This window comes from Equus przewalskii, chromosome 4 (assembly GCF_037783145.1).
Source record: "Equus przewalskii isolate Varuska chromosome 4, EquPr2, whole genome shotgun sequence".
NCBI lineage: Eukaryota > Metazoa > Chordata > Mammalia > Perissodactyla > Equidae > Equus > Equus przewalskii.
Genome location: NC_091834.1, coordinates 31009316 through 31032262, shown reverse-complemented (window position 1 = coordinate 31032262; position 22947 = coordinate 31009316). Strand labels below are relative to the sequence as shown.

Here is a 22947-nt window from a genome sequence, read left to right as displayed (position 1 = left end):
TCAACAGTGTTTCTAAAATATTAAGAGATGAGTCCTGGAATGGCTATGTGATTTGCCCCAAGCCACAGAGCCATGCAGTGGTAATCTACAATGAAAATGAACTTTGCTGATTCAGTGTTCTCTTGCTCTGATTAGTGCCAATATTCTCTCAACTTTTCGACAACAAACATAACCAGGCTGGTTTTGCCTCCAGTCACATTTGTTTTTGGTTTATTAGACAGGAATCATTCTACTGCCTGTTACCTTGGAAGCTGAGGGGACATATCGCTGGATGATGATCAAAGGACATGAATTCTAATCCAGGAGGGGTTCTTTTTCTTTGACCCTGGGTGAGTGACTTCACCTCTCCCACCCTCCATTTTCTTGTCTATAAAATGGTGAGTAATAACATCTATTCAACCTAGTTTACAGGGTTGTAGTCTGGTTCTAACTATAGTATGTTTAAAAGTGTTTTAAAAGTGATAAAGTGCTAAGTGGCATACATCTTCACAATTATTATTAGTATTTGAGGGTTCTGAATTTGAGGAGTCTTCATTTTAGCTTCTTAACTGAGTGAGCTCTTGTGACGGACCATCAAACATGAAGGACAAGAAAATAAACTTCTTGCCACACTGTGGCTTGAGATAAGGTAAGAAAGGATGAGCTTGCACACTCAGGGAATTGTATTAGCTAATTCAATCTCTGGTCTAGTAGTTTGGATGCCTAAATTTAAACTGCAGATGGCAGCAAAAAGGAGTAGAAGGCTGGGATATCAACCTCTTGTGTTCTTACTTCTGTTGTCAAATTAATTGATCTTACTTCGCATCTAAAATTGCATGTCAGAATCCTAAATATCGCTACAATATTTTAAATAAAAGTATTTTTTTGAAAGAAAATAAAGTATACTTTCCTTTTCCTTTTCCACATTGTTTAACTACGGGATTAATTCAGTAGCAAAAGGCCCTTGTAAGACAAAAGACAGAAAAAGAACTTAATACATTTCTGCATTGAAAAGGGAGGAATTAAATGGAGGAGGGATTGTTCATAGGATAAATTCGTAGGGAGAATTTAGAAAGGCGAAGCAGTGAAGGGACCCATCTCTGGAAGTTGGCACACTTGCTTTCCTTTTATAAATATTTTTATTTATAGTTTTTCTGTTTACAATATTTCTGGAGATGATGCAGAGTTCTTAATGAATAAAAATGAAAAGGACATAAATAACTGCATTAGCCAAAGGCTTACTTTTTGATGATTGAAAAATGATGAATTTTCTTTGTTTTCTACTTTAATTAAAGTTGAAATAGTCAAGGGTTAAGGTTTTATTAGACTACAAGCATTATAGGGACAAAGATTTTTTTAAGTACCCCAAGAAGCTGGTATAGTGCTACCACGTGATTATTGGTGATTGAATAGCCTATAAACAAAGCTTTATGATAGAAAATTCTTAACTTCTAATTTATGAAAGTACCAATGGTATTTTTAATTCTTTCAGAAAGAGAACTTGATTTGTGATGTGTGCTATAAAACAAACTACCACCATTACTCAACAATGTGAACACAACAAGAAAAACTTTCAAATATGCCAAACAAACAAACCCACAAAACTATCATGGTCGGGAGGTAAATTCTGAAAGAGTTTAAGACCCACTACTTTCCCCTTTTCTTTTATCAGTTTACTTCTAATTAAGTATGGAAGTTTGTAATGAGAATGAGAGAATGGGGTGGCAGGGAGGAAAAATGCGGTCTTAACATTAAGATGTGGTGCCCTGTAGACTGATCACTTTTTGTTTTTGCAATTTACTATTGATTCTTGGAATTAACAGTATGATATTGCAAATATTGATCTAGTTCATTTGATGCTTTCAGAGGAAGGAGTGAAGTATATAATTTGAGGCCTTTGCTATGAGTTTCTTTATTGAAGACACCATTAGGCCAATTAATGAAAAAGTTAACAAATTCCTTTTTGGATAATGAACATTTTGGGGCAATTGTTTACTATTACTGCAACTGCACATAGTAAGCTGAGCAAGTGACAACAGGACTGCCCCTTTTCTCTAGCTACGAACTTATTTCTTCTCTGTAGGACACAATCAGAAACCAGTGTGGGATTAGACAGCCTGGGGTTGGCTGTGGAGACTGCTTAGCTTTGCAAACTCGAGAAAGTCATTTGATTCCTTTGAGACTCTTTTGAATCTATAAAATACGGGGAGTAAGATCCACCGAACTGACAGGATTTTTGTGGGAATAAATGAATGAAATACATAAAATGGCTATTGTCAGGGAGGTAGCCATCAACAAATGCTGGTTTCTTTTTCTTTTTCTCCCTTTTTCAGATTAGAACTTTATTGGTTTTAGCTGAAGTTCAGGGCGAAGATGATAGCTTAGTGATCATAAACAATGTGATTTTGGAAAAATTTATACATTTTTATAGAAAGGAACTGAAAATGTACATTTCAGACAATCTAACAAATCAGATCAATATTTTACGGTTTCAATTTAAAATTTTAGTTTCCAAAAGAGCTCTGAACTTTAATACAGGTTAGACAAAAGTGAAACATTTGAAAAGTTATGAACAATCCTGTGTGGAATGATTGTCTTACCTCGGAAATCTTTTTCTCCCTCCTTACTGCTAACAAAATCTTAGTTACATCCAGAGTTACATCTTCTAGGAAGTCTTTTCTGACCTCCTGCTCACTGTTGATCTCTCCTTTGTATGTACACACTATGTTACTTGTCCGTCTCTTAAGATGCCAGAGGTGAACTGCTGTATAGTGCACAAATTATATTTTCTCATTGTTCTTACAAGTTGCGAAGGTACTTGAGGGCAGAAAGAACTTATTTACTCATTTTTTTTAAATCTTTTATAGAACCTGACACCAATTCACATTGAATACTAAAGATTCTCTGAAAAGTTTTATAATTACATTATTTATAATATATCAATTATATTATGATGTGTTATCTTCTCTATGTGCACTGTCCACAGATCCCCTCCATATTTAAAGAAAATTTTTCTCTAGCAGCACTAGGTTTATAACAGACAAACTTCCTAATTCTATCTTTGCTTTACCATGAAGAACAAATTATGCAAGAAGTTAACTATGATAAAACATGAGACCTGTAGCTAGCCAACTGATTTACTACAGGGACAGAATGTGCAGTCTTGTCTCAAAAAAGAATCTAAGTAAACTAGACTATTGGCTCTCAGACTATACTCCTGCACTTGGGTTCTACATGATGAACTCATTCTACAACTAAAACAGAAATAGTGATCTTTTTGAATGGGCTGATTAATTAAAGTAATACATTGAATTGCCTTAATTTTAAGTTGTTCTATATTTTTAAAACTTCTGTTAATTGACTACTTATCTGCTAGGAAGAATAAATAAATGAACCAGTAGCAGGTTCATATTAATGCCCAGTCTGAGATAACCATTAATAAAGGAATCACACTATATTCATCAGGATTCTTGGTTAGAACAATGAAACTGGAGGGCAGTCTTTAAAGATGGAGATATAGGAGGCTCCTGAACTACGCTCCTCCCACGGACCCATTGAATGAACAGCTATAAATGGAGCAATTTCCTCTAAAAGAAATCCAGAAATTAGCTGAGTGACTCCTATACATTAGGTAAACAGGAACATATCCACATCAAAATGGGCAGAAATGCTGAGACACAGTTTTGCCATAAACTCTAACCCTAGCACAGCATCATACAATCAGGGAGGAACCCCCACTCCCAGCTTCTCCCTAAGGAGCAAAGGGTTTGGACCCAACATCTAGTACCCCAACTTTTAAGACTCCCACCTGAGGAAGGGGCCCCCCAAACACCCAACTGAAAGCCACTGGGGCTTGTGTCCATGAGAACCACAAGACTATAGCAAACAAAGGAACGGTTATTAATGGGTGTGAGTGTTCACTGCAGCTGCCACCCCAGGGCTCAGCATAGAGGTAGCAGGCAGAAAGTGCCCACCACTCAGTTTCTCCCTGGAAGGGGCCTAACTACATACAGTAAATAAGTAAAATTAGAAGTGAAAAAGGAGACATTACAACTGATACCTTACAAATATAAAGGATCATAAAAGACTACTATGAATAATTATATGTCAACAAATTGGACAACCTAGAAGAAATGGATAAATTCCTAGAAACATACAACCTACCAAGACTAAACAATGAAGAAATAGAAGGTCTGAACAGACTGATTGCTAGTAAGGAGATTGACTTGGTAACCAAAAACCTCCCAACAAACAAAAGTCCAGGACTAGATGGCTTCACTGGTGAATCCTACCAAACATTTAAAGAAAAATTAATGTCAATCTTTCTGAAACTCTTCTAAAAAATAGAAGAGAAGAGAATACTTCCAAACTCATTTTATGAGGCCAAAATTACCTTGATACCAAAACTAGACAAGGACACAACAAGAAAAGAAATTTACAGGTCAATTTCCCCAATGAACATACATAAAAAATCCTCAACAAAATATTAACCACCCCAATTCAACAGTACATTAAGAGGATCATACACTATGATCAAGTATGATTTATTCCAGAGATGCAAGGATGGCTTAACATCCACAAATCAATCAATATGATACACCACATTAACACGATGAAGGAAAAAAATCATGTGATCATCTCAATAGATGCAAAAAAGGCATTTGACAAAATTCAACACCCTCTCATAATAAAAACTCTCAACAAATTGAGTATACAGGAAACGTGCCTCAACATAATAAAGGCCATACATGACAAACCCACAACTAGCATCATACTCAGTAGTGAAAAGCTGAAGGCTTTTCCTCTAAGATCGGAAACAAGACAAGGATGCCCACTTTTGCCACTTTTATTCAACATAGTACTAGAAGTCCTAGCCAGAGTAATTATGCAAGAAAAAGAAATAAAAGGCACCTAAATTAAAAAAGAAGAAGCAAAATTGTCTCTATTTGCAGATGACATGATATTATATATAGAAAACTCTAAAGACTTAACCAAAAGCTGTTAGAACAAATCAACAAATTCAGTAAAGTTACAGGATACAAAATCAATATACAAAAATCTGTCACATTTCTATACACTAAAATGATCTATCAGAAAGAGAAAATTTTAAAAAGTCTCATTTTCAACAGCATCAAAAAGAATGAATCCTTAGGAATAAATTTAACCACAGAGGTGAAAGATCTGTACAATGAAAATGACAAGACAATCATGAAAGAAACTGAAGAAGATATAAATGAATGAAAAGATATTCCATGCTTATGGATTGGAAGAATTAATATTGTTAAAATGTCCATACTACCCAAACTGATCTACAGATTCAATGCAATCCCTATCAAAATTCCAATGCCATCTTTCACAAAAATAGAACAAACAATTCTAAAATTTGTATGAAACCACAAAAGACCCTGAACATCCAAAGCAATTTTGGAGAAGAAGAACAAGACTGAAGGCATCACACTTCTTGATTTCAAACTATATTGTAAAGGTATAGTCATCAAAACAGTATGGTATTGGCATAAAAACAGACACATAGATCAATGGGACAAAACAGAAAACCCAGAAATAAACCCACATACATATAGTCAATTAATTTACAACAATGGAGCCAAGAGTACAATGGGGAACAGGACAGTCTCTTCAGTAAATGGCACTGAGAAAACTGGACAGCCTCATGCAAAAGAATGAAACTAAACCACTATCTTACACTATACACAAAAATCAACTCAAAATGGATTAAAGACTTGAATGTAAGGCCTGAAAACATAAAACTCCTACAAGAAAACATAGGGGATAAGTTCCTTGATGTCAGTCTTGAGGTGATTTTTTTGGATTTGGCACCAAAAGCAAAGGGAACAAAAGCAAAAATAAAAAGTGGCACATCAGACTAAATCAAACTAAAAAGCTTTTGCACAGCAAAGAAAACCATCAACAAAATGAAAAGGCAACCTACAGAATGGGTAGAAATATTTGCAAACCATCTATCTGATAAGGATTAATATCTAAAATATCTAAAGAACTCATACAACTCAAAGCAAAAAAATGAACAATTTGATTAAAAAGTGGGCAGAAGAACTGAATAGAAATTTTTCCAAAAACGATATACAAATGGCCAACAGGTACATGAAAAGGTGCTCAAACATCACTAATCATCAGAGAAATGCAAATCAAAACCACAATGAGATATCACCTTGCACCTGTTAGAATGGCTATTATCAAAAATAGAAGAGATAAGCATTGGCAAGGATGTGGAGAAAAGAGAAACCTTGTGCACTGTTGGTGGGAATGTCAATTGGTGCAGCCACCATGGAAAACAGTATGGAAGTTCCTCAAAAAATTAAAAATAGAAATACCATAAGATACAGTAATCCCACTTCTGAGTATATATCCAAAGGAAATGAAAACACGATATTGAAAAGATAGCTGCACTCCCATGTTCACTGCAGCATTATTTATGGAAGCCAAGATACGGAAACAACCTAAGTGTCTGTCAACGCATTAAGAAGATGGGTGTGTGTGTGTGTATACACAAAGGAATATTATTCATCCATGAGAAAGAATAAAATCCTGCTGTTTGCAACAACTTGGGTGGACCTTGGGGGTATTATACCAGGTGAAATAAGTCAGACAGAGAAAGACAAATACTGTATGATATCACTTATATGTGGAACCAAAAAAGCCAAACTTATAAAAAAGATAGAATGGTGGTTACGAGGGGCTAGAAGATCAGGGAAACGGGGAGATGTTGGGCAAAGGACACACACTTCTAGTTATAAGATGAGTAAGTTCAGGAATCGAATGTACAGAATGGTGATTATAGTTAATAATACCGTATTATATTTGAAAGTTAAGAGAGTAGATCTCAAATGTTCTCACCACAAAAGTAATGGTAATTATGTGATGGGATGGAGGTAACGCTATGGTGGTAATCGTTTTGCAATATATAAGTGTATCAAATCAACACATTGTACACCTTACACTTACATAATGTTATATGTCAATTATATCTCAATAAAGCTGGAAGAAAAATTTTTAAGAAATAAAAGATATTTTGGCCAGTCTTAGAACATCTAATCACACTTAGGTCAATGGCTTAGTATGTTATGAACATAATTTTGTATTTGAGATATTATTTTGTAAATTCAACATACGGTCAACTCTGTGCTAGTAAGATTGTTTATAGTTTTCTGACGGAATTAAATCTTTGAATATTCTGAACTATTATTATTACTGTAACTTCTGGGGACTCTGTCACCTTTTCAAATTCTAATTTACCTTAGACATTGGAATGAATCCTTTACCATAGTTTTAGAATGAACTGGACACAAATGGAGTGCCTACATTACCCCAGGTACAATGCTGGGGTTTTGGAGAAAAACTGTCAAGGATAACTATGTAACCTTTCCTGGTGTTGTCACATATAGTGACTAAAGACACTGTGGACACTTGTTAAGTGTTTAAAGCAAGAGAGGAGTGAGAATAATGACCAGTCATGGAGTTTTTTAGCCATCCTCCTCAGTGCCCACTCCTCCGGGTATAAGAGCAGTTTCCTTAATCTTCGGAAGCTGAGCTCACTGCTCAGGCATTATGAAAACTTTGCTAGGTCCCTAGGAAGGTTTACTAACCCAACTCTAGGAAAAACTTCCTATAATTTCTTGCTTCATTAGATAACAATCTAATCTTTTAAAATTCTTTAGAGAAAAGTCCTCTATTTCAGGAATCTTTTTCTGAACTTGTTGAAAATAACTTCTCTCTCTATGTTGGCTTTTCCGTGTCCTGTTGAGGATAAGTAGTAGCACAAAATTATACGGAAGTGTAAAAATATGTGTTTTCAATCCAACTGTGAAAATATTTCCAGAGATTATAAACCTTTAAAAGACTTGGTTATTGTGGGATAATACTTGGTGTCTCAAAGGTCAGGAATGTAGGCTTATTTTTAAACAATATGCTAGTTATATTCTTTTAAAAATGCTCAGAATATTTTCTTCAATTTCCAGACACTTTTGCAAGTGATGTTCCTGTAAATACACCACAGTGTCCAAAAGTCTGGAAACATAGAGGAAGCATATTTATTGTACTTTTTTCTTGTTAGCAAGGTGATAGAATCCATTTCATTCATACTTCATTGGGAATGATTACATTTTTCTGCTTCATAGACAGGATGGCTCTTCAAACGAATCAAAATAAATTAAAGATTATGAAATAACAATAGTAATAATAATAACTATATGATAACAATGATAATAAGAAGCAGCAGCAGCAGAAAGCTCAGACCAAAGCGGAAAATTAGGTTTCCTAGAGGCTCTTGTTTTCCACAAGAAAACCTTAAAACGAGACCTTAAAACGAGAATCATTTCTCAAGCTTCTAAGACACCAAAACATAGATGCACGGTGCATAAACAAATAAGTAAGCACATTATTGGCATCTTTTCGGGGTTTAAATCTTATTCTTGTGACCCCAGGAAGCTTACCAGAGGGAAAGGGAAAAAAAGAAGTAGAGGATATTTATCTTTACGTCTGGAAATGCTTTTGATCAGCAGAGCTGGAATAAGTTTTTGTGCTTTTGTGGGAACTACAAATGTTCCAGGGGAGGAAGCAAGATCAAGAGCAGTTTGCTCTTTCAGGGACTTCAAAGCCCATTCATATAAAGATGTGGCCATTACCATTTTGGCTTCCTCGCTGGGCCTTGGATGGCCCTGCACTTTTCAAGAGGAGAGCCTTGCTGGGTTGGGGCCAGCTCAAACATATTCCTTGGAGTGCAGTGTCCCAGAAAATCTGCCCTTTCTGGCCTGTGCTCTGTGATTACAGTCCCAACGAGGAGTGATCCTTGTACCTACTGGATGAGTCAGACACAGAGGTGAGCAGGGCAGCATGGCTGGACTATCCGTTTCTGCCTCTGCCTCTCTTCTTGGTGTGGAGAACTGTAAACAGAAGAGCAAGTCTGGGCCATCGCCACTCATCTCCAGGCCTCTGATCTCAGTAGTCTGTCTCTTTGCTGGTACCCAGACATGAGTGTGCCTCTCAAAAAGAAATAAATCAAAAGGAAAGAAAAGAAAGAAAGAAAAAGGAAAAGCAACCAACCAACTAAAAAACAAAAAAGCTGTCATAGCTGTATGTCCTATTATTCAGTCTTATTGTGACCACCAGGGCAGCAATAACAGGGAGTTGTCCTCTTCACTGGTAAGTCAAGCCCTGAGAGTAAGATTTGTTGAGAGAGTTTAGACTTCTTCCGGGCATAAGATACACAATAATTTTCCAATCCAAAACAAAAACCGAAACCAAAACAGAACACAAAACCTAGGGTAAGACCCTAATATTGCAGCCCCCAATAATCTTGCTTCTATACTTTGATGTTGTTCTGGTGATGAGATCCTGGTGTGAACTCTCTGAAGCAGGGATTGCACCTGACTGGCTTACTGGTGGTTCCCCAGGTCCTAGCATAAAGTCTAAAGATATCTGCGGAATGAATGACTAAATCAGGACCTTGACGGTTTGCTCTGTCATTGATTTATTACGTGATCTTGGGTAAATTTCCTATTGTGTCAAGTTCTCTATTTCTCCACTTTCAAACATTTTAGTCTACCCCTGTGAATCACAGATGAATGTTATGAATGTTACTCCTAAAATAATGCCTACTCAACACTGTTGTGTCTTGTGGCACCTCCAGCAGTATGCTCAGTAAGTGGGAGCTCTTTGTTTCTTCTTCTGAACCAGGTATACTCTGGTTACCATGTCACCCTGACAGTCGAGTTTTACGTGCTTCAGTAACTGGAGATAATGATGTTGACATCCTGAATCTCCACCTCTGTCACTGAGGAGTAGGGGCAAGTTCAACTTTGAGGAAGGCCTTATGTAACTCTGTGATTTTATTCTATTCCACTTTCTGGAACTGGTCTCAGAATAAAAAGTGAGAGAGATTGTATTGTACTGTGAACACACAAAATGACAGTAACAGAGCATTTTTAAAAAATGTTTAATAGCCCTCTTTGCTCTGTTTCTAGCTGTCTTGGGTAGTTTAAGCTTTCCTTTTACATGATGAGCACATGGATTTTTATTCAAAGTAATTTTGAAAAGTCACATGACACCAAGCAATTCTCATTTAAGTATTTACTTTAGAATTTTGGATGACATGGCTCTTTCAGATGGAAAATTTTACTAATAAAAAAATGCTTTGAAACTTAAAAAAAATATCCTAAAGTTTAGAAGCTAAGGCTCAGCTTCCAAAGTTTGAGTGTTTTATGAATCACCTTAGCTCCAAATAATTAGGGAAGTGGCTCAGGAACATTAAAGGGATCATAACAAAAAACACAAAAAGAAACATATTTCAAACCTATTGATTGATCGTCTTTCATTCCTTTAATAAACATCCCATTAATATCTATTTTCTGTCAGAAACTGTCTTAGGTGTTTGGGATCAAAGACCTCAATTTCCCAGGGTCCTTGTGTCCATCCAAAAGCAGCACTGGATCTGGTGACCTGGGTTTCTGTCTTGGCCCCTGCCACTAACCAGATGATGACCTTGGGCAAATGACTTTTAGTTTGGGGGCTTCATCTATAAAACAATGATGGAGAAGAGATCCAGCGCTAATGCTATTTGATTTTAAATTTATCTCAAATACAATGATAGAACAGAACTAAAGGACAGTGTTTAGGTAACAAAAAGCAAACCATTCTAGAAGTTATATACTTTCTTTCTTGAAATCCATTTAATAATGAACAAAACATATATACATTAAATTTTCACAACAAGGACCATTATAAACCTATTGTTTTTTTCTCATTCCTTATTCCTTCGGTAAACATTTACATAATGCCCACTCTACTAAAAACTGTGTTGGATATTTGAGATCAGAGATGAAACGTATTTTCCCTGCCTTGAAAAAGCTCACAATCTAGTAATGGAAATAGAGAAGCAAATATGAGTTTGGGTGTTAAGTACTATCCATAATCAACAAATATTTACTGAGCACCTATTATGCTTGGGCTACATTGGTGAACAAAGTTGATAATGATTTCTGTTTTCATGGAACTTATATCCGAGTATGAAGATCAAACAATAAAGAATAAAATAGAAAATAATAACTGATGTAGTATGAGAGAAAGTGAAAAAATTATGGTGTAAAAATAAACTAGAGCAGGTTAAAGGGAGAGGAAGCACCTGTGGTGGGGGCTGGGGCTGTACATTGCAATTTTAAGAAAGATTGTGAGGTGGGCCTCACTGAGGAGCTAACATTTAAGTGAAGCCTCAAAGGAAGTAAGGGAATTAATTGGCCATAGGGATATCTGGGGAAAGGGCATTGCAGGCAGAGAGAACTGGCAGTGAAAAAGCCCTTAATTTGGAAACAAGGATGGCTGAAGTGAAGTGAGAAAGGGGAGAGTAAAAGGTGATGACAGGAGAGCAGTAAGGGATGGAGAGTGGGCAGACCAGGTAGCGCCTGGTAGGACACTATAAGGATGGTGACTGCTACTGTAAGTGAAATTGGGGACCCCCCAAGAGGTTTTGAGCAGAGGAGTGACTTGCTCTGACTTACATTTTAAAAGGGCATCCTGGGTGTTATGCAGAGAATGGGTTGTGGAGGCTGGGTTGGAGGTGGGCAAGAGTAAATCAATAAGGAGACTGTTATAGAAATGTAGGCTAGAGATGTTGGTGGCATGGACGAGCGTAGTAGCAGTTGATGGAATAAGTAAAGATACTAGATAGGGCAGATGGGAATGAGGTGAGAGTGTTCTAGTTAGAGGAAATAGCATGTACAGAGAGTACAAAGGCAACAATAAAGGCATGATGTACTTGGGGAACTGCAAGTAGTCTTAATGGAAGGAAGGGCAAATGTGGGGTGTATGGCAGGAGATGAGTCTAGAGAGGTAGATAGTGGTGAATCCTGTGCCAGGAGAGCTCACTGTTTAGAAGAATCTGTAACAAAGCATAGTTATGCAGAATGTCTTTTGCAAAAGGAATATTCAAACTGGGTTAACTTTAAGAAATACTCATGTTGGCCAATGCTAAAACCAGCTAGTAAGAATGCACCAAGGAACCAAGCAGTATTTTAAAGTGTGTCCTGAAAACTGTCAGGAGGCCTAGCTCTTTCATCTTGTACAGACTAGAGCTCATAGGGAATTCCCTACAACTATCCCTTGCCAGAAGAATCTTGGAGTAAATGCATTGAGGACAGGTAGAAGGCTGGAAGGGGACTTTTTTGACCCAATTGAGCAAAGATTCTTTAGTGTTTGCTAAGTGTTTACAACTGTGCCTAGTCCATTGCCTCAATATTCAAGTTAGAAAAACAGAGAAATTATTTCAGAAAAAAAAGTAAAACAATCTGCTTTTCAATAGCTACCTAGGTTAGCCTTATCTCTTTTAAGGCACGTGTCTAGCTATTCAGTGTCCTCCCGCAGTAAGGCAATTTCTTGTCCAATTCTCACTGTGAAGCATATCTACCTGCTGGCCCGTCTAAATTCCCTCTCTTTTCTGTAGTTTAAATCTGTGTTCCACTCTTCTACTCTCTTCAGAGATGGGGAGTGACTGGTAATGATGAACAAATTGAGAAGGATAAGATAGCACTTTGTGGTCAAGTCTGCACAGCCAAACCGAACTGTAGAAGCAAAGCTAGTAATTGAACAAGGCAGACGAAAAGAAGACACTTTTGTTTTATTTATCCAGATAATGGCCTTATTTCTTTACGTTTCTTTGCTATTTAAGACTCAGTCAGTGAAATGAAGGAAAATATTTTGGTTTCATAGGACACCTTGCAAGGGCTCTCTGAAGTTTAAGAGTTCTCTTTATATTAGCTGTTGATAAATGGGTATATTTGTATATTTGCATACTGACGAGTAAGGAATGAACTAGAAGAACAAAGTTAATTAATACATGTAGTGAATAAAGATAAATGATTACCCCAAAGGTAGTCTGAAAGGGGAAGGAGAATGCTTATTTCATTCATCTTTAAGAATTAAATGCATTATACATGTTATTTATAGATATCTGAGAGTTCATTTATATTTAGAGTAAAGATATTCTTTTTTATTGACTCTAAAGTCAATTCTTATTTCCTGGATATGTCAGTGGGAACTGATCTGGAATTTTGAGATAAATGTTGATTTGTTGTTATTTTAATATATTTTTTGTTATTTCTATATAGGATACACCTGTGAGAATACAGCACGCAGAAAAGGTTTAATCTTTACCACTTACAGTAGTCATTCTAATGGTAAAAGATGGTATCCATCGGATGAATAGGAGGGAATACTGACATAACTGATTTCTGCTACTTCTGGCTCCCTCTGAGTAGAATGAAGAAAAGATGTGTAAAAGCAGGCTGGTAACTTTTGTGCTTATTTTCAAGGCTGGTTTAGGGGTTAGAATTCTGGGATAGGGTCATGGGATTCTTTCTTAGTACTACAGTGATTTTTCAGGCCGTTTGACTTCTGAGTGATCATCTATAAGGAAGATGTGAGAACTGCCACTTGCTCCAATGATAGTATGACTCGAGCATCCAAACTTTCTTGCCTTGGATGATAAATCAATTGAAACAGCCTGTGCAGACTAGAAGGATGCCCTGGTGGCACAGGAGATTATCAGCAATTTAGGCAAATGAAAGCATGTTATCACTGTAATATTTTTGGTATCAAATTGTTTTGAATTCAATAATATTACTGACCATCTTATGATTTGGGTTTAAGCTAAAGTCCCCAGAACTAGTACCTTAATGCACTGGTATCACATGCACCTTAGTAGAGAACACAAATTAAAGGATTTTGTGCTTTTTATATGTTAGTAATGCATTAAAATGCAGTGCTATATTTAGAAATATTTAGAAATAAATGAAGAGGCAGCAAAAACCACTTTGAATACATCTTTGTATGTTCACTTCTGTATCAGAATGACTTCCATCAATCTTTGATTTGCTTATCTTCAGGCTCCCAGAAAAACTGGTGTTTCATTTCATAATATAATTTGAGAAAATTCACAACTCTTAATACTGACATGAAAATGTTTCTGTATAGCAGGAGAAGTAAACTCAAATGCCTCAAATCACCCTGGCCTGAGTATCTTTTCCTTTTTTCCCCTAATTAGGCTTTGGGAAAATGGTGACTTTTTTCTCTTCCCTGCTGTGAAAGTTATGAGATTCTTTTGCTTAAATCACCCACAAGGAAGGCTTGGAAGTTCACGTTCCTTAGAGAGTTGCCAAGTCTGCTAAAGAAGATTAAATGCCCATATCATGCACGTCATATCCTACAGCTAACAACAAGAAAGCAAATGTAGCTTACCCACATCTAGGCAGCTAGCACAGATCAGCCCAGCCTAAGAGGCCTTTCAATTTCATGTAGTGTACCAGCCAAGATATTCACTCAAAAATAAGTAAGAACATCAAAGAGGCATTATATTGCACCTTGGAATATTTAACAGTTTAAACCCTTTTTATGGCTCTGAAACAATGGTTTCTGGGTTGGGGGCAGAGGTATTTGATTCCTGTTTGATTCCGCCTGTTTGCACCATAGAAGATGATTTAGGGCTCCTTGCTTACCTGTGAAGTTGATTTTCAGCAAGTAATCCCTGTACAGCTTCTTCCCATCCACGATCTTCATAGCATCGCAAAGCTTGGTGGTGTTGGGACAGAGGGTGCGCTGCATTTTGTGCAGGGCGTGGGCCATGGCATACACCGCGTTCACTACAAACATGATCTTGGATTCTTGCTCATAGTTGTTGCTGTCGATAGCCAGGTGCTTGTCGCAAGCGCGCCGGTGGTTCCGCTTGTTCTGGAGGCTGCACTGGAATTTCTGCTCCCAGAAGTCCTGGAACCAGGGGTTGCGGTGGTTGTTGTAAGGGTTGAGGCTCTGGAAGTAGCGGTCAAATTGGCGGACAGGTTGCGAGGCCAGCTCCAGGGTGATGGCGCCGTAGGCCACGTGCTCGCTGCCCTTGATGATGCTCTCCTGCGCGCCCCAGCCGTCGCTGGCCACCCAGGTGAAGGAGGCGTTGGCGCGGCTGGCTGCAGCGATGAGCTCGCGCGAGTCGTCACTGCGCATGAAGAGGACCACGACTCGCGCGTTGGGCTTCTGCAGCAGCTCACGGATCACGCTGTCATAGGACTTGCGGATGTTGGAGCGACCTACCTTCTCGGCTGTGGCGATGCAGATGTTGCGCTGGCGGGCTTCCTGCTCGAAGGCCTCGATTCCTGTCTCCCCATAGTCGCCCTCGGAGGCCACAGTGGACACGTAGGTCCAGTTGAAGAAACGCAAGATCTCGGCCATGGCTTTGGCCTGGTAGAAGTCAGGGGGCACCGTCCTGGCAAAGTAATCATAGCGTGACTTGTCGCTGAGTTTGGCGCTGGTGGACGCGTAGCTTATCTGAGGGATCTGGAAGAGGCGTAGCAGGTTTGCCACCTGCGGGAGGGAGAAAGGGGAAGTACCTAGTTTAGAAACCCAGAGGTAAATGAATGGACGTAGAAAATGAATAATACCAGACCTTTTACCCAGCTGCCTTTCAACCTCTATATCGTTAAACTTTTCTTGACACTTTGACAGCTGCTTCCCTGGATACTATATTTGGGATATTAGGGAGCAGGTTCAAAGCAGGTAGGTTATGTTTTGGGAAAAGACTAGTAGAGAAATGAGAAGGCAATCCTCTCTCTCTCCTAGACTTTATGGTAGACCCTGGACTAAGATCAATCCTGTTCAGGTGTCCTTGTGGTGGTTAATTTTCTGGCTCCTGCAAATAGCTCAAACAATGAACTACAGGGAATTGGCCAAATTCGGTTTTTAGACAAGTTGGCTGCAGTTGTATAGAAAGAGCCTGGGTGTTGTCTAATTCTCACTTCCCCCTCTTTTGCTAAAAACGGCAGTCTCTGAAAGAGCTTCATTTGGGAACTGTATGCCACATGGACAGTCCAAATTAGACATTTATTATCTAGGTTAAGTAAAAAAAAAATCAATTCTATTTGGTCCACCCCAAATTTTGGGCATACCCTTTTCTAAACTTCTGAAATGCTTGACAAACATTTTCTTTGTTTTCTTTTTCTTTTTAAAAGTTAGTTTCTGCTTAAACTATGTGAAGAGAAGCATATGAATGCTATTCTTATGGTATTTTTTATTAAAAAGCAAATAAGCAAGTACTGAGAACCTTGTCAAGAAAGAACCATTTACTCCAAAATGTTTAAAGCTTATTCTGAATGAATTTAAATTTCTTTCTTTTTTTTTTTTTTGCTGAGGAAGATTTGCTCTGAGGTAACATCGGTGCCAATCTTCCTCTATTTTGTATGTGGGTTGCCGCCACAGCACGACCGCTGATGAGTGGTGTAGGTCCTCACCCAGGAACCAAGCCCAGGCTGCCAAATGGAGTGTGCTGACCTTAACTACTAGGCCAGGGGCTGGCCCTGAGAATTTAAATTTCTTATAATTCACCTATCAATAATATTTCACTGTTTTTATTTATTACAGAATAAAAAAGGAAAGTGACACTAGCTTACTAAGGAGCATTTTATGCATAGAGTATTTGCATAAATATATATTTTAAAATATCTACACAGATTATTTGTGTATCAAATAATAAGTTTGTTTTTATTTTTCCTCGCTACCTCTCATATTCTGAACACTTCTGTCTTTATACTGACTTTAGTTAAGTTACATAATATACTAAGTGGACTTTAATCAGAAACAACACTGAATATTCTGAAGCACTCTATGAGTACTTTGAAATTTTCCTTCTGGAAATTGTGGTTTCAGGGTTATATTTGACATGTAGGAAGCACAGCTTGAAATAGGCAGCTGTTAGCAAAGAGCACAAGTAACATAAAACAACTGACATCTGAATCCTGATTAATCATCATTTCATCTGGTAAAGGAAACCAACAGCCAAGTTCATACACAGCCACACAGCATGTTCTTGGAGATCTGGCCTGCTATTAAAACCAACAGAGCTACCGAAAATGTTTTCTATATCTTTTCAAATCCTGGTACCTCTCACTTAGCTACAAATAGAACAGCTAGAAAATCTGGCACTAAGAATGCAATATAATGCAAATTTAGGATCCAAATCTTTCTTACATTTGGTGAAGACTTTTTTTTTTTTTTTAATATTCAAGGATGCGAGTGAATTTTGGGGAATAGAGGTAAATAGATGGTTGGGTGGGTGGGTGGATGAAGGCTAGTATACCATTTATTTCTTCAGTCCTCAGGACCAGGAGACCCTGGACAAAATGGCCTATACTGATTCATTTGACCATAGGAGTCTTGCTTGTTTACTCAGCCTGAGTGAGATGGCACTGAGCCAGAACTGTCATTACTTCTGTTCTGAGTACCTGGTTTCCTTTGGATTTATGTACCACTGTGGCAGACTGGTGATAAGAGCCCTGTCTGTGCATAGGCTTGGTCTGATTGTAGAGTTTCTGGGTAGCACTGGAGAGGCCATCTCTTCTTGATGCTATAGTTTTCTCATCCTCAAGTTACATTCATTAGGACCTGAACCTCTCCGGGAGGCACAGAATGAAAGGACCTGAAAGATGCCCAGAGACGTAATTTTCTGGCAGCTAGGCACTACAGTGGAAAGATCCTAAACTGCTGAAACTTTCTTCTCCCAGAGGGGTACAAGTCATGAGAAGCTCTTGTCTTTTGACTGATAGGATCCTTTGACTTCGTGTCTTTCGTGTCTATCTTTCTAGGATATCTGAGAACAACTTACAAACAAGGCAGGCTATCCAAGAGAATGAGGTAGGCATAGAATATGGCAACATGGGAAAGATTCTCTGTACTGGGAAGAGGTACCATGAACTGTAGCATGTGCGGGAAGGTGGGGGTTAGAATAAAACTGCAATTATTGCCCTCATTTTAAAGATACTATCTATATGTGTGTGTGTCTCTGTGTATTTGTGTCTTTCATGAGGAGACTACAACCTACTCTAGAAAAAGGAGGCACATTTGGTGAGCTGAAACATGAGAATGGAACGCTAATAAGGAAGTAAGTATAATCTCAATTGTATCACCTGCATTGAATCATCGGACAAAGTGTTGAAACACTTTTATCATGGTGAGCCATTCCTTCTAAAAATTCGTTTCCTTAGATTATAAGAGTAAAAATGCTTCATGTAAAAAGGAAACACCACAGAAATCAGAAATTATAAATCTCTCTTCCTTTCCCTCCCTTACTCACCCCAATCTGATTTCTAGAGAAGAATAAAGGTCATAGTTTGGATTATGCATTTAAAAAATGTATTTATTCTGTTGTAAAACCAGTTACCACTGTACTAGTGTTTATATATAGTTTTTTTCCTTTAATTTTCACAACAGCCTTTTATGATGGTTACTATTATCTGCATTTTAGAGATGTAAAAACTGAGTTCTGTGAGATGAAGAAACGTGTTCATAATCGTACGATTAGAAAGTCGGGGCAAAATCAAGATTTAGAAGCAAGTCTTTTGACTTTAAGCATCATGGCTCTCCTCTCCTAGCTTATTGTCTGCCCTCTCCTGTGTGACTGTGAATCTGAGGTTCAAAGCACAGAAAGGCAGGTAGGAAGAAGAGGAGAAAGGAAGCGAAGCAGCGATGTGGTGCACACTGTGGATTGCCTAAGTGCTATTAAGAGAAAATTTCTTTTTAACATAAAATTTAACACTAGGGTTAGAGGATATCCAGAGAGTTATCAGCTGGATGTTTCTTGTTTCATTTGTCTGAAAATTGGGCATCTAAAACATTCCTGTCTTGCTTTATTGGCCATATGGTTTCTCTGAGAAAGCATGAGAGAAATAAGGAGGACTCCTACATTGGACATCATTTTAAAAATAAAAGAAGAACCATTTTAGGATGGGGAAGTAATGTGAAATTTTGGAGGAAAGTTGCCCAATTATATTATTAGTAGGAGTGGAGGAAGGAAAAACAGGATCCAGTTATATCTGCTTTAGTAAAAAACATTTTAAAAGTATAGAGATACTTCTCATACTACTATTCACAATACTTCTCTCAAAAGTAGAGAGACTCTAAAGAGCTTAAGCGAGAGAGGAAGACCTAAAAAACAATTCAGACAATACAGAATAGTCTCAACAAGACAGAAAGGCAAAATCTCCAAAGAGGGCACTGCGTTCCTAGGCTGCACTGGGCATTTGAATGTTAAAAGAACTAGTGACAAGGGCTGGGTGCTCTAGGTGTGCTGGGTTCTTTGTGTCCCCATGGACAACATAAAATATCTACGTGAGGCTATAGTAATTAGGGAGTCTACAGTACAGAACGCAAAAATGGAGCAGAGTGATTTTTGTTGTTACTGTTTTGTGTTAAAATTATGTTTCAGGGGAAGATGTGGTGGGAAGAGAGAGCATCACTGGATGGGGAAGTTGGTGCCAGGTGAGTAAATGAAAGACACTGTCCAGTCCTGCTTGCTTCCTCATTCTCCCCAGTGAGAATGTTTCCTAACCTGGAAATGGTAATACAATAATACGAAAAAGTTATCTCACACCAAAAGAGGAGAAAAGACTGAAAGAAAAGCCCATAATCATATTAATTGGTTTGCCTCCAGTTCTGGGTTCTGGAAGAAATCACAGATTAAATTATGGAATCGCTATCAATAATCTTTGAGAGCTCAATAATGGAAGGACTGCCAGAGAGTGAAAGGGGAGGAAGAAGAGCATATTAAGGAAATATAAATCAAGAATAAATATAAATCTATAAGCATGATATATTTTTGTAACTTTCTAGAACAGAGTTTTCTAATACAGAGCATGCAAGCACTGAGAAATAAACAAGGCAATTACTAGAAATCAGCATGGAGTCACTAAGAGTGAATTCCGTTAGAATCTTGTCAACATTAGTTGAACCGTTTAGGGAAGAGTTGGACCAGGACTTCAACAAGGTGTTAGTGACATTACTTGGACTCTTATGGAAAAGGGAAAGTGATAGGAGTTGAATGGCAAAGTTAAATATATTCAAAGAGAACAACTTAAAAGAAAGTCTGTACGTAGTGCTCAAGTAATATTAAATTTTTATCAATGACTTTGGAAAAAATATAAATAAGCTACAAGATCATTACATTTTAGAGCTGGAAGGAACCATGAAGATAATCTAAGCCATTTTCTTTATAGGTGAGGAAACTGAAGCTCACAGAGTGAAATGACTTTCCAAAATTTGCACAACCATTAAGTGGAAAAGCCAAGATTAGAGCCTTGTCTTTTGATATTTCCAAAGGACTGGGCTTTCTCTCTGGCAATAGTTACATAGGGAGAGATGTACATTTATGGATTTAAATTAAAATTACACAAGTGAAGAATGAAGAAGAAAACTAGGGAAGAATGACGTTACAAATGCGAAGTTGAATGTTGCAGAACTCCACCAGAAATCCAAAGGTGACTAACATCAGAGAGGGCTTATTCAGTCATTTGCTCTCTTTAGATTCCAATTCAGAATTCCTCAAAAATGAACAGAGGACTCTCTCATAGTCTTCCTATCTCGAAGTTACTCTTTTCAGACTACCCTTTTTGGGAATCCTTTTAAAGATCCCTAGTAGTTTTAATAGCCCTAATGTTTTGTGCCAGCTACTGTTCTGTTGTACATGTATGATCTCCTTTGATCCTCATAACAATCTAATGAGGTAACTACTACCACTATCCCATTTTATAGATTGAGGAACTGAGACACAGAGAATGGAGATAGAGACAGGATTTGATCCCAGGCATTTTGGCACTACTCACTATGCTTAACTTCCCAGACTTATTCAATCCACTCTGTAATCCAAGCCCTTAACCTCTGCCAAATGTGATTCTTCTCACTATGCTGCAGCAATGATATATTTCAAATTATAACGTTTGTCTTTTTTAATTTCTGAAGACATAAGCTTCTTGATTTGAGGACCATGAGCTATCATTCCTTGTTATGAAAAGTATACTTTTTCATTTGTCAGTCTATACTTTGCAGTGGCTCTATAAACATTTGTTTACTGACTGACCATCTACAAAGATAGCAACAGTTGTCCAAGAATCCACTGGGAAATTTCACCTGGGAGGTTGAAAGCTTCAAGCTATAAATACCATGATCAGGTTTGGCTTTATGATTTATATGAGAAACACAATGACTTTATGGCAGAGCATGTTATTTCCTGGGGCCTGAGAGGCTGCATGAAGCTTTGGCAGAAACCCTTTCCACAGGTAGCACGTACTATAGTTTCATATTCAATGTTTAAACATGTTGTGGTATCCATTTTCTGGGTGTTTTGAATTTATCCAGAACAAGGTATTGCTGTGTTTTCATTGTAACCTCTCAAGCCACAAATGTGTTGACTGTTTTTGGCTTGAGGAGAAATACTTAGAATGTTGGACTTGGCCAGGTACTATTATGTTTTCCAGCAGATGCTGTGTCTAAAATGAGTATCTTTGTCTTTTCCCCATTTTTGTAGTTGTAAGTTGGTATTATTTAGGATGGGCTTCACCTGCAGTAGTTCCAACAAACCAATGTTAACATGTAGAATGTCTGCCACCATTTTCCCGTTATTTTCCCCTTCAGATGAATTCAGCTCTATATAGTTTCCTTGGTTTACTATATTCTTAGGTCTGGATGCCTTTGCATATGTTGTTCCTTCTGCTTAGAGTGACCTTTACCACCTGTCTGCTCAGCTAATCTACTCAAGGGCCCCTTCTCTGAGAAACTTCTCTTGACACCTCACTTCATGCTGAATTGTATGCCCATTTTCTGAGACTCTTTACTCCTTTATATTTTTCCTTTATGGCACAAGTCAAAGTAGATGGTAATTTCTAGATTATTCACTGCTTCTTCTACTGGAGTGAAAACTCTTAAGGACAGGGAATGTGCATTGTTAATCTGTTTTCTCAATGCTTTGCAGATAACAGAGGTGCTCCATAATATTTGTTAAATGAATGAGTTGATGAATAAATGGTTAGTTTGCTACTCTCCCATGTAACCTTTTCTAATTACAAGGATAGGTTTCTGTGGGGAAAAAAATAGCTGGCCCCCAGCAGGCAATACAAAGCTACTCTCAAACACTACTGATAAGAAATTTGCTATGCAATGTGGATCCTTCATTAATTGTATTCAATTTTTCACCAAAATGAGATGACACATAAGACAAAGAATTGGCTTAGACCTTTAGGAATCTGAAGCAAACGTTTTCATACCATTAAAACCAATTTTTCCAAATTATCTCTGTGTAACTACCTAGGAATATAAAAAAGGAAGTCAGTATTATACCAACTGAAGCTGACCATTGTATCAGTGCCCTTTAAGTTAGAAAACTGGCTTTTTGTTCTAAGCAAAACAAACTAAGGGCCTTATCCGTGAAGCTTGAGTCCTCAAACCACATATACCTAAAGTAGGAGTCATGTAAACATATACCTAAGGCAGGCTTCACCAAATGAACTGATACTAAGGTCTGCTGGTAAGGTAAGATTTTTCTGGAGACAAATGCATTATGTACAAGGTATGTAAGCAGCCAAACACTCAGAGCTCACTTCAGTTGCTCACTTATTTTTCTTGCTTTGGGAATGTCTAAACCTTTGCCTTTCCCACAGTCAATAGCTAATGTGGAGTGATGCTACTGTAGGCATCAAAACCATCCTTATTCACTTGTGGGAATTTTGAGTTGAGGACCAATTTATTTGGGAGTTTTACTTCTCCCAACATTTTTTAGCAAGTCATGGGAAATCTTTTTAAGATTTCAGGTGTCATGCTTCATTTCAATGATGCTCTGATCATGGGAGCAAAAGCACATGAACTACAGGGAAAAGCCCAGGTAGTCTACTCTTTGATGTTGTGAAAAAAGGGAATATGAATTGGAAATTTCAGAGTCGTCAGTGAGCCTCCACATCAGTCCTGTTGCCACTCTTCCTTTGGGAAGTCCATGATGTACCCATTTCAAGCATGAGCTTTATACCTTCTGTGGTGACACAATGCCAAATATTTCTTTCAACAGAAGACAAAAAGAAGTATCCAAATTTAGAGTCCAGCAGAAATAAGTTTCCCACTAAAGTGAGAATTCTTTTCAGAACT

The 22947-nt window shown here is 37.8% G+C and overlaps 1 protein-coding gene across 2 annotated transcripts in view; it reads right to left on the bottom strand.

The window, feature by feature from the left end:
* Positions 1 to 22947, bottom strand: part of GRM3 (glutamate metabotropic receptor 3) — a 226929-nt gene that overhangs the window by 60666 nt on the left and 143316 nt on the right. For both annotated transcript variants that reach the window (XM_070617326.1, XM_070617327.1), the window contains one exon: positions 14499 to 15354. In XM_070617326.1, the coding sequence (XP_070473427.1) occupies positions 14499 to 15354 (856 nt within the window). The remainder of the gene's footprint in view (positions 1 to 14498; positions 15355 to 22947) is intronic.